At 56.1% G+C, this 14,572-nt stretch overlaps 4 protein-coding genes across 4 annotated transcripts; 2 read left to right on the top strand and 2 right to left on the bottom strand.

The window, feature by feature from the left end:
• Window positions 1-1,249: 1,249 nt before the first annotated feature.
• Window positions 1,250-1,797, bottom strand: J7T54_008159 (uncharacterized protein; the record flags this gene model as incomplete). The annotated part of the gene is made up of 3 exons (XM_051502762.1): window positions 1,250-1,304; window positions 1,365-1,714; window positions 1,771-1,797. The coding sequence occupies 3 exons, from the start codon at window positions 1,795-1,797 to the stop codon at window positions 1,250-1,252; spliced, it is 432 nt and encodes a 143-aa protein (XP_051365921.1).
• Window positions 1,798-3,184: 1,387 nt separating this feature from the next.
• Window positions 3,185-8,346, top strand: J7T54_008158 (Cytokinesis protein-like protein; the record flags this gene model as incomplete). The annotated part of the gene is made up of 3 exons (XM_051502761.1): window positions 3,185-3,770; window positions 3,822-6,719; window positions 6,773-8,346. The coding sequence occupies 3 exons, from the start codon at window positions 3,185-3,187 to the stop codon at window positions 8,344-8,346; spliced, it is 5,058 nt and encodes a 1,685-aa protein (XP_051365920.1).
• Window positions 8,347-8,643: 297 nt separating this feature from the next.
• J7T54_008157 (uncharacterized protein) lies at window positions 8,644-9,360 on the bottom strand (the record flags this gene model as incomplete). The annotated part of the gene is made up of 3 exons (XM_051502760.1): window positions 8,644-8,930; window positions 8,985-9,134; window positions 9,270-9,360. 3 exons carry the CDS (start codon window positions 9,358-9,360, stop codon window positions 8,644-8,646), a joined length of 528 nt encoding a protein of 175 aa, XP_051365919.1.
• A 273-nt stretch (window positions 9,361-9,633) lies between these two features.
• Window positions 9,634-12,204, top strand: J7T54_008156 (mannosyl-oligosaccharide glucosidase-like protein; the record flags this gene model as incomplete). The annotated part of the gene is made up of 3 exons (XM_051502758.1): window positions 9,634-9,874; window positions 9,924-11,890; window positions 11,944-12,204. The coding sequence occupies 3 exons, from the start codon at window positions 9,634-9,636 to the stop codon at window positions 12,202-12,204; spliced, it is 2,469 nt and encodes an 822-aa protein (XP_051365918.1).
• Between the last annotated feature and the right edge of the window lie 2,368 nt (window positions 12,205-14,572).

Genomic DNA, 14,572 nt, shown 5'->3' with positions numbered 1-14,572 from the left:
GGCGCATCCACCTTACCCTGTAGACACGACAAAGAACAGCAACCGGACAGTCCACGGTTGGGAATCGATGTTGACTTCGCGTATAAGAGTAGATCTTAGCTTTGGTGCCTTGGGAGCTGAGACAAGAGTTATATATTTGTTGATTATGCACTTGGTGAACGGCAACTGTGAGCACGTTCAATTATAGTGATTCTTATGAACCAAGTAGCGCACAGATGAATTGAACGACATGAAGCCGTGACCCGTTAAATGCATTACTTGAAAGCAAGATGAAGAGCGTCACAATTTGTAAATACTTAGCCTGGGGGTAGGAACGGCTAAGCTCCATGTAAGATACCTGACTTACAAAAGGCAAGGGCAGCTTATTCGACTTGCTGCCGTACGCCTTCACTACAACAGCCCCAGGTTTTCAACACTCGGAATAGAGGCATCCCGTCTGGATAATACTATCAACATCTTTGAGTGTATACAATTTTTCGACAGCCCTAGCACGTTCGACCAAAGTTGGTCAACATGTCGAGCAAATACGCCCCCCTTGGAGACACCAGGAGGCATTGGCGCAGGAGAGTCAGACCAGGTCTCCCGAAAGAGCATCAAGTTCTGAAACGAGAATGGCAAACCGAGATTTACCAGCTCCAGTAAAAAGACAACTTCTGGATGATGGGAGCACCAAATTATTCATGCCCAGCATGGATCCGAAATACAGGGACATGGCGACCCAAACACGACAGGACGGCGAGAACGAAGACTCTACAGTGTCGACGGAATACCACAAGAACCAAACACAGGAATACTACAACAGATACGGCCATCGCAAGAGTGTCCCCGGCATCAAGAAAAGTCATTTGACCTTGAGGGTTGCACCAACACGACGCGACACTCCACAACTGCCAGAAACTCGGCTGAACTATCTCGCTTGCCAGACTGCCGATACAATGATGCGGCTACATGAGCAGGGAGTAGCGATGTACCCAACGCCTTACTGGTATATCGGGACTCAAGACAAAATTTTCGCCAACAGGCAGCAGACCCTCGAGCCACAGCCGCGGCCGCGGCCGCAGTTAGTTTCTCATGGAGCCCGACGAGCCATGTCTGTGGCATCCAAATTCTTTACATCGCGCAGCGGAATTTGAGAAGCAACGACAGTTGGAACGCGATGGTATCTCCGTGGCACCTCAAGGGTAGTGTGGGTATCTTCTCTGCAGCAGTACATTTGTATGTATCCGAACACGACAGGGGAAAGTTTAGGTCACCGTCGCGGCTCGTCGTCGTCGTCGCTGTCGTCTCTGAACCCTGCCTCCAGACTGCATAGTCGTCAGCTCAATGCGCGCGCATGGCGGTTCAGTGGTCTGGACCAGACTTACTCTCTACTCAACCTCGGTGGATCGGGACTGTCCGCCCGTCTATGGCTCGCTACCATCCTCCTCGCGCGCGCATCCACCGCTCCCAGCTCTTCACCTTCGCTATCATCAATTTCCTCGTCTCCATTGTCTATAGACAACGCATCTGTGCTCATGTGCCTCTCTTCCCGTCGATTTGCGAACCGTGCGATGCGTGTGATGAGTCTTTCGCGGAGCGAGCTGCCCGTGGCAGTGATGCTCTCGATAGGCAGGTATTGCGAGTAGCGCGTTCGGTAGCGGTTGTATGCCGGGATCAAGATGTAGGATAGGACAACGAAGAGTGCGAGAGAGATGACCGCAGGGACGACAAGAGTCTGGTAGGTCATGGAGTTAGTCCATTCTTAGATCATGGCGCATGTGGCCGACAAACCTTGAGGAATGAAGTTTTGTCGCCCATCGTGGACTATAGCGGTGTTCGCTTGTAGCTGGGTCTCTACAATGCTACGGTAACATAGTCTGAAGAAGTTGAGTGACAGTCGTGTCCCTAAAGACAGCTGCGGACCGAAGGCTAAGTAAGGTAGGTTCAAGTTGTCCTCGAGCGGTTGCTGTAATGTCGGAAGCGGCCTAGTGCTAGTCGTCGTCTGCTGGGGGCTGATGATGCCTGGAGCCTGGGAGCAAACCAGGGGGCCCGGGCTGCATGCTGCAGCGACTGGACTAGCCTACGTCTCCCTGGTATAGAGCCCCTAGGGTCTCTTCGATGGCGCTATGCAGCTCCCGCCGTTTCTGCAAGTCAACAACCAGCGTTCCAGTCATCAGACGGCGATCCAAGCAGCTTTGGATGATTTTGCTCGCGTGTCAGTGCCGCAACGGGTATTGAAGGAACCAAGACACGCCCCCCACCACTATAATATTGCTCAGCAACATGTTTAAGTGATTATTATGGGGTCTCATAGACGCTACGCCACAGCAGGCCACATGCTATATTGCTACCTCCATGTGGTGGCTTGATGTTAATCGGAACGCAAGCAGTTGGAGCCCCCATTTCTGCAAGCGCGTCGTCATTGTTCACCAGTGGATCACAAGGGGCGACCTTCCAAATGTTGCTGGCTTCATCGCAACTTCATACGAACTGCTAGTGAAGCTGTTCCCGTCCCTCCATCACAGTAGCAAGATCCCCTGGGAGCTGGACCCGTATTATCTCAGGGGTCAACAAGCTCCAGTCCAGTCCGGTCCTGACCTGACTCCTCCCCGCCCTCCTCTCCACAAAGTGACAGCGACCCAAACCACACAGTCAATGCGAGAATTCCCGTGTGAAAGTGTCAGAGGAATCAATGCGGCAAAAAAAAAACCCCCAAAAAACATAGAAGCCGACTCTGGATTTCCAAACGAGAAATTCTACGCGTGGGGGGATCATCAGTCTTGTCTGCTTTGGGCAGCCACCAATGCTCGCTCTGCCGCCGTAGTGGAACCCACTTCCAGGGACTGGATTCATCCACTGGCTCTCCGTCTCTATCACCTCATCTCCAGATTGGCTTTGTGCTCAAACTTTCAACCTCCCGACAAAAGCGTCGACGCGACAGACTCGCACTCGTCCTATTTCGTCTTCCAGGTCACGCGTGTCGTAAGCTGTGACTTTGTGTCGCGCGTCCACGCAACTTGATCTACCCTCACCGCCGAAAACACCCCAGCTTGGTGCTCCAACGACTAGGCCCTCTCCCCTCGACGGGCTGTTCATGATGCGAGCGGCCACAGGCTGCACACCGCCGCCTTGACGACTTTGAGGTCTCGACCGATATAGCTCTCCTCCGGCCTGCGTTCCCGCGATCAATATAGTGAACGGCATCATGGCCGACAAGTCGCGCCAATCCTCGGGTGGACGCTCCATCTTCTCGAGGAACAAGCACAAGGACAAGCAACCAGACCCGCGCCACCCCCCGGAACAATTCCCCTATGACAACACCAGCTCTCTATCGTTGGGATCGCGAACATCGCGTCACAAGCGGGAATCTTCCACCTTGTCGATCGACCGAGCTCACTCGCCGGAGCAGCCCAGCCCCCACACGCCAGGCTTCATGTCTTCCATACCTTACGATACCACACCTTCGGGATCTCGTTCGCCTATATCTGTCGATTACCTGCCCAAGGGTGACCAACCACCCGTTCGCAGGGATCTGCAACCCTACCAGTTGAACCGAGGTACTTCGGACTATCACCAATACCAATCGACTGATTCATCACATTTGAACGCCCCGTCGCAACGGCCAGGCACGGGCCATTCGAACGTCACAATGGCCTCGACTGGCAGACAGGCGCAATACCAGCAATGGGGCCCTACGCGCGGCAGCATGGCGAGCACGGTCAACGGTTCTCACGGATCGCGCTACGATTCGTACTTGTCTACGAACAACGATAATGCGAGCTTATACTCAGGTAATCAAGGCTTTGGAGATGCTGGCAGGAACAATCGCTCATCATACGCAGCTCAGAGCTCTCACGGCTCCCACCGCGACTCCAATCGACTCACGAGATTCCCCGGCGCCGCCACCGGACAGACCAGCCCCGACGGGTTTTACTTCCCTAAGCCTGACGATGACAATGTGGTCAATGAAATGTTCCATCAACTCATGATAAAACGTGGTTGGCACAACCTACCAGAGGCGGCGAGGCGGCAGATGGACGCCTACCCCCCACAAAAGAAATGGACGTTGCTTCACCAGGACAGACTCACTGAATGGCAAAACGAACAAAGGCGGCGCCAGACAGCTCGACCGAACCAGTACGCAGCGCCGGACATCACTGCCGCCTCGGACGAAGAGGGAACGCCCGAGTACTACGTTAGGCGCGTCATGGGCGACCAGCTGGATTCCAAAGGCATGGGCAGTCTGGAGGTGAACTTGCGCACCCAGCAGATCGGATGGGTTAAACGCTTCATCGAGTGCCAAGGACAAGTTGCGTTGGTCACCCTGCTCCTGAAGCTGAACCGCAAAACATCCCAAGGACCGGCTCTCGACAACGCCAAGCTCGACAAAAACCAGGACAAGGAATACGACATCATCAAGTGTATCAAGGCCTTGATGAACAACAAGTTTGGTGCCGACGACGCGTTAGTACACCAGCAGGTCCTCGTGGCACTTGGAACGTCCCTCATATCGGCTCGGCTTTCTACGAGGAAACTTGCCAGTGAGATCTTAACATTCCTCTGCACATGGGGTGACAATGGGGAGGGCCATCTCAAAGTGATCAACGCCTTGGACGAGGTCAAGGCACAGCATGGGGAGAATGGACGGTTCGACGCTTGGATGCGTCTCGTCGAGGTGACCGTTGATGGACGCGGCAAGATGGGCAGCCTCGTGGGCGCAAGTGAGGAACTTCGGACAGGTGGAACTGGCATGGAGAACCTGTTGATGGAGTATGCTCTCACGACGCTCATGCTGGTCAACATGTTGATCGATGCTCCCGATCGCGACTTGGAGCTGCGTATCCACATCCGCGCTCAGTTCACGGCGACGGGCATCAAGCGAATCTTGAGCAAGATGGAGTCGTTTCAGTACGACTTGTTGGACAAGCAGATCGAAAGGTTCCGCAACAACGAAGGAATCGACTACGAAGATATGCTGGAGCGGGAGAACAGCAGTATGAAAGACAACATTGAGGGCGAGGTGAAAGACTTGACGGATCCCACGCAGATCGTTGAGGCTATTCAGCAGCGAATACAGGGCACCCAATCCAGCGACTACTTTGTTTCGGCGCTCCAACACCTCATGCTCATGCGAGCCCACGATGGCGAGGAGCGGCTGCGCATGTTCCAACTGGTCGACTCGATGCTGAGCTATGTGGCTATGGATAGGAGGTTGCCTAACATGGACCTCAAACAGAGCCTCAACTTCACTGTACAGGCTTTGCTCGACAAGCTGCATACGGACTCAGAGGCGCGACAAGCGCAGGATGAAGCACTCGAGTCCCGCCAGATTGCCGAGGCAGCAATGGCAGAGCGTGATGAAATGAAAGCCCGCATTGAGCTGGGAGCCGACGGATTGGTCGCCAAACTCCAGAAGCAGTTGGACGAACAAACGCGATTTATCGAGGCGCAGAAGCGACAAGCCGATGGTCTGAAGGCGGAATTGGAGAATCTTCAGACAGTCCGGGCCAAAGAGGCCCAGCGCAACGAGTTGGAGACCCGCGAGCTCTACCTCATGCTGCGTGATGCCCAAGATGTCGCCGCATCCAACGCTCTCAAGGGCAACGCGAAGACTGCGACCGCCGCAGACCCCGTCAAGACTCAGGGGATCCTCGACCGCGAGCGCCTCATGGAGCGACTACAGATGCAAATCGAGCGCCAGAAGACACAGTACAAGCTCGAGGGTCGCGTGTGGGGAGATGCTGCCGGACCATCCGACAGGTTGCGCGCTCTTCGCGAGGAGATGGAAGGCGAAGACGTCGATGGTGAGCCAGGCACGCCTCCTGGAGGCGGTACACCACCAAGAGACTTCACCAACAGTGTGCTCGGGAGTATCAACCGTCAAACACGCATTCCGCGCAAGCCTGTCAATATTGACTCGGAATCTATTCAAGAAGAGCTTCCTCAGATGAAACCCAGTCCTGACCGGGCGCAACAGGCGCACTTATTGAACGAAATTGGGGCTAAGATCCAGAAGTATGACGGGAGCGACGATGAGGATCACGACGAGACTGCCACCGGACCCTCCAAATCCAGCATCGACTTGTCTTCCTCTCCCATCACGCCAGGAGACATCGAATCGCCGCCCAAAGTCGAGGTCACTGGGACAGGACCGCCGCCGCCGCCGCCGCCGCCACCTCCGCCCCCGATGCCCGGCAGTCAACTTGGAGGACCTCCTCCTCCTCCTCCTCCTCCTCCGCCTCCTCCTCCTCCCATGCCTGGGCAGTTGCCTGGCGGGCCTCCTCCCCCTCCGCCGCCCCCAATGCCTGGCATGATTCCGGGCGCACCACCGCCGCCGCCGCCGCTGCCCGGGAGCCAAGCGGCAGCAGATGCGAGCGCTATGCCGCCTCCGCCCCCACCTCCGCCGCCCATGCCCGGTGCAATGCCCACTGGGAACTTCTTGGGTCAGAAACAAGCCTACAATGTGGCACCTTCCATTGGTCTGCCTGTAGCTAGACCCAAGAAGAAGCTCAAGGCACTGCATTGGGACAAGGTGGATACCCCTGAGACGAGTCACTGGGCAGCGCATGCTCCCTCAGCCGAAGCGCGAGAGGAGAAGTACAACGAGCTTAGCAAGAAGGGTATTTTGGACGAGGTCGAGAAGTTGTTCATGGCAAAGGAAATCAAGAAGATTGGCGGCGGCCAGGCCAAGAAGGACGACAAGAAGCAGATCATCTCAACCGATCTGCGGAAAGCCTTTGGTAAGTTGTTTGAATACGCAGATCCAGTGTCGCAGTCAGTGCTAACGTCGCAGAAATCGCATTGGCCAAGTTTTCGCAGTATTCTGTGGAAAAGGTTGCACAGATGATTATCCATTGTGACGTGGATGTGCTCGACAATCCGGTCGTCATGGACTTCCTCCAGAAAGACGACATGTGCAATATCCCTGATCAGACTTCGAGAGAGATGGCACCCTACAGCAAGGACTGGACAGGACCCGATGCGAAAGATCAGGCCCGCGAACAGGATCCTACCGAACTTACGCGCCAAGACCAAATCTTCCTCTACACAGCGTTCGAATTGCACCATTACTGGAAGAGCAGAATGCGTGCTCTGGCCATGACACGTATCTTCGAGCCCGAGTACGAAGAGCTCAGCGAGAAGATCCGCCAGATCGTGAGCGCTTCCGAATCTTTGCGGGACTCGGTATCGTTGATGAACGTCTTTGGTCTGATTTTGGATATCGGTAACTACATGAACGACTCGAACAAGCAAGCTCGCGGATTCAAGCTCAGTTCTTTGGCGCGTCTCGGCATGGTCAAGGACGACAAGAATGAGTCATCTCTTGCCGACCTTGTCGAGCGCATCGTGCGCACCCAGTACCCCGAATGGGATAACTTTACTAATGACATTGCCTCGGTGGTGACGATCCAGAAGGTCAACGTGGAGCAGCTGCAACAGGACGCCAAGAAGTACGTGGCCAACATCAAGAATGTTCAGTCCTCTCTTGATTCTGGCAACCTGAGCGATCCCAAGAAATTCCATCCAGAGGATCGTGTCTACCAGATCGTGCAACGATGCATGAAGGAGGCCCGGCGGAAGGCTGAGCAGATGGAGCTCTATGTCGATGAGATGATGCGCACATACAAGGATATCATGGTTTTCTACGGCGAGGATCCCACGGACGAGAACGCCCGCCGCGATTTCTTTAGCAAACTGGCGTCGTTCCTGAACGAATGGCGCAAATCGAGGGAGAAGAACGTGATGCTGGAGGGAGTGAGGAAGCGCAACGAGGCCTCCATGAAGAGGAAGCATGCGGCACAGTCCAAGGCCGCCCATGCCACGGGCTCCGACCCCGCCAGCCCTGGCCTGGGCTCCAACACTGGCGCCATGGACTCCTTGCTCGAGAAGTTGCGTGCTGCCGCGCCGCAGGCTAGAGACCAGCGAGATAGGCGGCGGCGTGCACGCCTCAAGGATCGCCACCAAGTTCGCGTCGCGTCAGGGCAGAAGATCCCTGACTTGGGCGAGATATCCGAGGCGGATACAAGCTCGCGGGAGAAGGAGCAGAGCATCGAGGAAGAGAGTACCCTCAAAAGCCCCGAGGCGGCGTCATCCAAAGAGGGCGAAGACGATGTTGCCGATAGGGCAGCGGCCTTGTTGCAGGGCATGCGGGGTGGTGGAGACGGCGCAGAGGACGATGATCCCGAGAAGAGGGAGAGCCTGCGCAAGGCGAGGCGTCAAACAGCCGAAGAAGAGCGCAGGCTGCGCAGGAGAAGGCGAGAGAAGGCGTCGAGCAACCAGGCCGACGAGGGGGAGAGCACAATCGTCGAGGAACCGGCGGAGGCGGAGACCGCGGCGCCCGAGACACCAGCTGAGGATAAGGCATAGACAGCGACATTTCCCTCCTCCAATGTTTGAATCAGCGATGGCGGTGGCAGCACATGTTGGACGCGAAATAGCGGGTTGTTTGTGATGGGCGCAAGTACTTAATGTCTACAACTTCGCATCAGCGGGCGACTGGGTCTTTATGTTATATGGCTTAGTAGTTTTGCATGTAGACTCACACTAATGTAGAACAGGCGTGCGCGCGCGATGGCGGGATGAACAACGGTGGACACACATCCTAACCGAACTAGCAATTGTCGTGATCTCGTGTGAATTAATGATTAAGTAGTCGAAACGATGCTACCGTCCTGGACTCAACGGCCTGTTGAACCCACCCTGGCGGTTCATGTACTGCCTGTACTCGCTCTTGGTCTCCTTGCGCACAGCGCCCACGTCGTTGCCCCGAACCTTTTTGTTCTTGGTCGTGCCAAAGCCACCGAAGCCTAGCATGGCGGCCATGGCGGCCTCGTCGTCGGCAGCGGGCTCGTCCTCATCGCCGTGTCCATCTTCGTCCATAGGTTCTGGTCTGGGCGGATTGTTGTTGTTGGCCTTCCTGTCTGGGGAAGGTGAGCGACGGCTCGGTAGGTCTGTAGTCGTTAGCCTGGTGGAGATTTTGCACTGGGGAGTCTGAGAGAACAAACCTCCTTTGTTGCCAAGGTCCCCTTCTTCATTCACCCGCCTGCGAGGGCCGGCCCGTTCGCTTCTGTCGTCGTTTCTTCGCCAGTCATCGTCTCTGCGACGGTAGTTCCGGTCTTTGTCGTCGCTTTCGTCGTGACGTCCTACGTCGCGGTCTGCATGTCGTGGTCTATGCGCATAGTCGCGATCTCGCCCAATAGCTGACCCTCTGTGGTCGCGTCCTGGTGATCTTGAGCGACGCCGGTCTCGATCGCGTGAGCGTGAGCGGTATGGTCTGCGATCTCGGTCACGATCACGATCGCGAGGTCTTTCGTTGCGTGAGCGGTCGTCTCTGGGGTCTCTATCCCTGTGATCAGGTCGTCGCGGCCGTCGGTCACCCATTGTTGCCGTGGTGGAATGTGCTGTCTAAAGGAAAGGCGTAGTAAGTAATGTGATGACGGAAAGGCTGCGGATTGAGGATTGAGGTGGGCCCTTTGGAAATGTGGCGCCGGGCTGTGGCTTGTGCCCCGCCATGAGTGGCCCAAGCGTCAGGGGACGTCTCAGCCTTGCCTCCAGACCCCACATGAGCTTCCTCAGGCTAACTTCCACGTCAGTTGCGTCCCCACAAACTCACCTTCACTCTCTTCAACTTTACACACACGTTTGCTTTTGGAGATGACGAGGTTTGGTCATCTTCTGGCCGTGGCGGGTCTTGCGCTCGGCGGCGCGTCCGCCTGCCCTGAATGCGGTATGGGGAACACACCTGCCGACAAGATTGAGGTGCAGAATGAACAGAGCCTCTTCTGGGGTCCTTACAAGCCGAACCTCTATTTTGGTGTGCGACCACGCGTTCCGGAAGGCTTATGGACCGGGCTACTCTGGGGCGGTGTAAACACGTTCGAGCAAGTGCCGCAAAGTATGGCTTTTACCTTTTCTTGCACGCAATGGGGCTAAGACAGCAACAGATTTCAGGTACACATGTGAGCAGGGCGGTGATATTCATGGGTACGGCTGGGACGAGTACGATGCGCGCACCGGCGGCGTTCAGTCTATCCACGACGACGGCAACAAGATCGACATGACCACCTCGTGGGTCAAGATTCCCGGAGGTGACCACGGCGGCAGCTGGGCTGCGCGCATCAAGGGTCAGCTCCAAGACGGCGCGCCCCCGACAACCAAAACGAACGTGTTCTATTACTTTGCCCAGGAGGGCGACGCCCAAGAAAATGAATCGGAGATCTCCGTGGAGGGCACGGGTGGTGAGTTCGGGTTTGAAGGGGATGTCAAGCTGAAGGGTACCTCCGACGAGCTTGGCGACTATACAATCGTGGTCACCAAGGGCGAGGGCAAACACCCCACCAGCGAGCATAGTATTTCAAAGTCCCGCAAAGGCGACACCACGCTCGTGCGAAGTGTCGAGGCCGCACCAGAGATTCAGTGGCAGGCCAAGTCGGTGCTCTTCATGCAGTTGCGCGAGGCTGTTGAAGAGGTGCAACAGACGATCGACCCCGAAGATCCGCCACCGCCGTGGCAAGTCTATCGCCTCCCCCACCGACCCGCTCCTGGGAACGTGCACATTGTGCAGAAGACGTTTGAAGGCAGCTTTGAATTTGATGTGATCTTCTCGTCCTCGTCAGCCGAGAAGGAGGTCACCCCAGAAGATGTCACACGTGAGCTCCAGGAGACCAAGTCGTCATTCACCAAGCGCTTCGGCGAGATCTTTGACCTGAAAGCCCCTTTTACAGCGGAAGAGTACCAGACCTTTGGCAAGAGCATGTTTTCTAATCTGCTGGGCGGCGTCGGCTACTTCCACGGCAAGCAGGTCATCGACCGGTCCTATGCCGAAGAGTACGAGGAAGAGGATGAGCGCTTCTGGGAGGCCGCTGCCGAAGCTAGAAGCAGGAACCAGCAGGCACTCGAGGGCCCTTACCAGCTCTACACCAGCGTTCCCTCGCGACCCTTTTTCCCTCGCGGCTTTCTCTGGGACGAAGGATTTCACCTGATCGCCATTGCCGACTGGGACATTGACCTGACACTGAACATTGTCGAGAGCTGGTACAACACCATGGACAACAATGGCTGGATCCCTCGAGAGCAGATTCTGGGCGAGGAAGCGCGGAGCAAGGTGCCCGCCGAGTTCCAGGTGCAGTACCCTCACTACGCCAACCCGCCCACCATGTTCCTCATCATGGAGAGCTTCATGGATCGTCTGCGCGCGGCGAATGCGACGCACACGGCCTCCGGCTCGTCCAACGACCCGCGCACAGCGCACCTGAACAATCCCGAGGTGGGCGAGGAGTTTCTGCGCAAAATGTACCCCCTCCTGCGCCGTCAGTACGACTGGTTCCGCAAGACGCAGCGCGGCGAAATTAAAATGTACGATCGTGAGGCGTACTCGTCCAAGGAAGCTTACCGCTGGCGCGGACGCACGGAGACGCACATTCTGACGAGCGGCATTGACGACTACCCGCGCCCGCAGCCACCCCATCCCGGCGAGCTGCACGTGGATCTGTTGGCGTGGGTTGGTCTGATGAGCAAGTCCTTGATCCGCATCGCGGACGCGCTCGGCAATGAGGAGGATGTGGCTGAATTGACGCGCAACCTCAACGCGCTCGAGCACAACATGAACGACCTCCACTGGTCGGAGAAGGAGGGCACCTACTGCGACGCTACGATTGACGACTTTGAGGAGCACGCTCTGGTATGCCACAAGGGCTACATCTCGCTCATGCCCTTTTTGGTTGGCCTGCTCAAGCCCGACGACCCTAAGCTGGGTCAGACATTGGATCTGATCGCGGACGAGGACCAGCTCTGGAGCCCCCACGGCGTGCGGAGCTTGAGCAAGCAGGATGAGTACTACGAGACGGGTGAGAACTACTGGCGGAGTCCGGTGTGGATGCCCATCAATTACCTGGTTGTCTCCCAGCTCAAGGTGAGCATGCCCTATTCTTCCCTGTTCACGCACCTGCTGACTTGTGTGAATAGAACGTGGCGACCCAAGAGGGACCCTTCCAGACCAAGGCGCGGACCATGTTCAATGCGCTGCGCAAGAACCTTGTCGACACCGTGTTTAAGAGCTGGAAAGAGACGGGGTTTGCATGGGAGCAGTACAGCCCCGAGACGGGCGCCGGTCAGCGGACGCAGCACTTTACCGGCTGGACGAGTCTTGTGGTCAAGATCATGGCCATGGAGGAGCTGGTCGAGACCGGTGGTGGTGGTGGCGGTGGCGGACACGACGAACTCTGATGATGATGATGATGATGATGATGTGCTATGACGAATCACGCTTGGTGCGTGAGATGGGCAGATAGAATACTAGACGAGAGACACTCAACGAATCTAAAGGAAGACGTGTGTCCGAGTCATGGTGATCGTTCGTTCTTAACGGGGATGAGCGACGTGGGGGGCGCTGACCAAGCGTCCGGCCTGGTGTGCTCGCATAGATGCCCCTTTTGGACAGATGCTGCGCTGCGGCGAAGTTGAGGTCGGGAAATGGTTGGCAAAGGCTCCGACCATGCGGAATGACACGTGGACGTGAGCACAAGCATCGTCGTCGCTACACCCTCCCGCGCGCAAGATACGTACAGTACACATGCGATGGTGTACTGGGATTTCCGGGGTGCCATGTTGGAAATTGTACGAAGAGCAAGGAGCCGATGTGATAGGTTGGTTTCTTCCAGGTGAGCTGATTGTCGTAATTCCTTCTCACTGGGGCAGTGATGAAACCCGCATGGCGTGTGTGAGCGAGCAGGCCAATGAGGACGAGAACAACTTGGGTGGACGTAAACATCCAAAACGGCGTCCAAACTTCAAAAGGACCTAGTCATGACCGGGGAGACCGACTGGTGTCGGCAGTGCTGTCTCTGCCTTGCTGACATGAGCGAAGGATTGATTATGTGCCGGGTCCAAGCTAGTGTCAGAGTCAGATTCTGGTTGAGACTCGTTGGTCCGTCACGGACTGCCTGTTCCAGATCGATACGCGGGTCGCGCTTATTGACGAATGAAGATTGAGGGATCTATTTCAGGGGCACGGTGCCAATTAGACGCCTGGCGCTTGTCGTCAGGGCACAGGCCAGGCAGGGCCTGTGGTGCCTGAGGCTAGTAGGACGGGACAAGAAAGAATTTCATCCGCCCCGTCGAGCGGCCGACTGTGGCAAGAGGGTTTATTATTTTTAAAGCCCCCGGAGAAGAATATAGTACCAAGCACAATCAAATTGAGGCGTCAAAGAATAGCTACAAGTCTTTCTTTACGGAGATAACATCACCTGTCTGTTGAAGCGGATATACTCGGAATGAACGTAAATGTACGGATACGGATACGTAGCGCACGAGAGAACAACGACTATTCTCCGCGTGACTCAACGCCGAGTTCGTTTCGATTCGAAGTCAGCGCGTCTGTATATGTACGAGCATGTAGCACAGTGCGATGCATCCTACTACGTAATTGTCTGTCACCGGTACTGGCGATTCGCGTAGAGTTGTCGTGCAGCCCCCAGGTCGTGAGTAGTCACGCGTGCTGAGTCACATGGCACATGGCAACCGCCTGCCCGGGGACTCCGGCGAGTGGAGCCAGTTCATGTTCCATTGAGATGATTACTGCAGCGATACACCAGGGCTTGGCCAAGCCCTCCATCGTTGCCAAGGATCTGCCGCGTCAGAGTCCGCGTCGTGGTCGCATTCATCGTACATGCAGGTCGCGGAGACACGAGGCAAGGCCAGATGAATGGAAATGTGGTCGATATCCCGCGTCAACGTCATTTCGCTGTCGCTGTCGCTGTCGCTGTCGCTGTCGGGAATCCTTAGAAGTGGTCGGGGTTTAGTGTTTTAGTCTAACTCCGAGGGGCCATGGCAATGGCAGCAGCCAATGTCGGATGAGCCAGCCCAGGTTTCGAGGGTCTGATCTAATGAGCTTCTTCCTAGACACCTAATGAGTTGCGCGGTCGGATATGTGTCATTTCCAAGGACAAAGACCGACACAGCTCGGCCCCCAATCCGCCTGGAAACGAGGGCCCCAAAGGACCGGAAACCCAAACGTGTGGCCCAGATTGCACACACGTGCCTTGATGTTGCATGCCGAGCTTACAAGCCATGGCAGAGGCGTATTCCAAATCAGTCTGAGGCGCGCCCGGTTTTGACAAATCGACGTGGCTCAGTCCGGTCAATTCATGTTCGTGTTGATGCCTTGATGATGACGGACAGGCAGCCACTTCTCACTGTTCTCAGCCCTACCGGTAAGGGTCATAGTGGGCCCCAAAAGACTGGGGCGTCTCTCACGACTCCTCGTCTTCCAGGACTTGATCGCAGGGATTGGTACGTTTATTGCGACTGATTCCTAGGCTAGTTAGTGTCAGGGGAAGATCGGATTTGTCGTTTGGACCCATGATGACAGGCACACACACACCTCTGGCGGCCGCGTATCTGTCTACACAGTGTTCGCACGCCCCCCCAACCTCGAGACGAGTGCGATGCCTCCCAACTACGCCATCGGATTGGATGGACCCTCTCTCGGCGAGACGTGGGTATTTCTGCTCACGGGAATCAGACAGGACAACCTGAGGCTGCCTTTGGTGAGAAGTGACTGCACGCTTGCCATCTCTTCCCTTGGGGGTGGCAG

The sequence above is a fragment of the Emericellopsis cladophorae genome (genome assembly GCF_022114955.1).
Source record: "Emericellopsis cladophorae strain MUM 19.33 chromosome Unknown NODE_3_length_1261782_cov_116_963312, whole genome shotgun sequence".
Classification (NCBI taxonomy): Eukaryota; Fungi; Ascomycota; class Sordariomycetes; order Hypocreales; family Bionectriaceae; genus Emericellopsis; species Emericellopsis cladophorae.
This window is presented reverse-complemented; position numbering and strand designations above follow the sequence as displayed.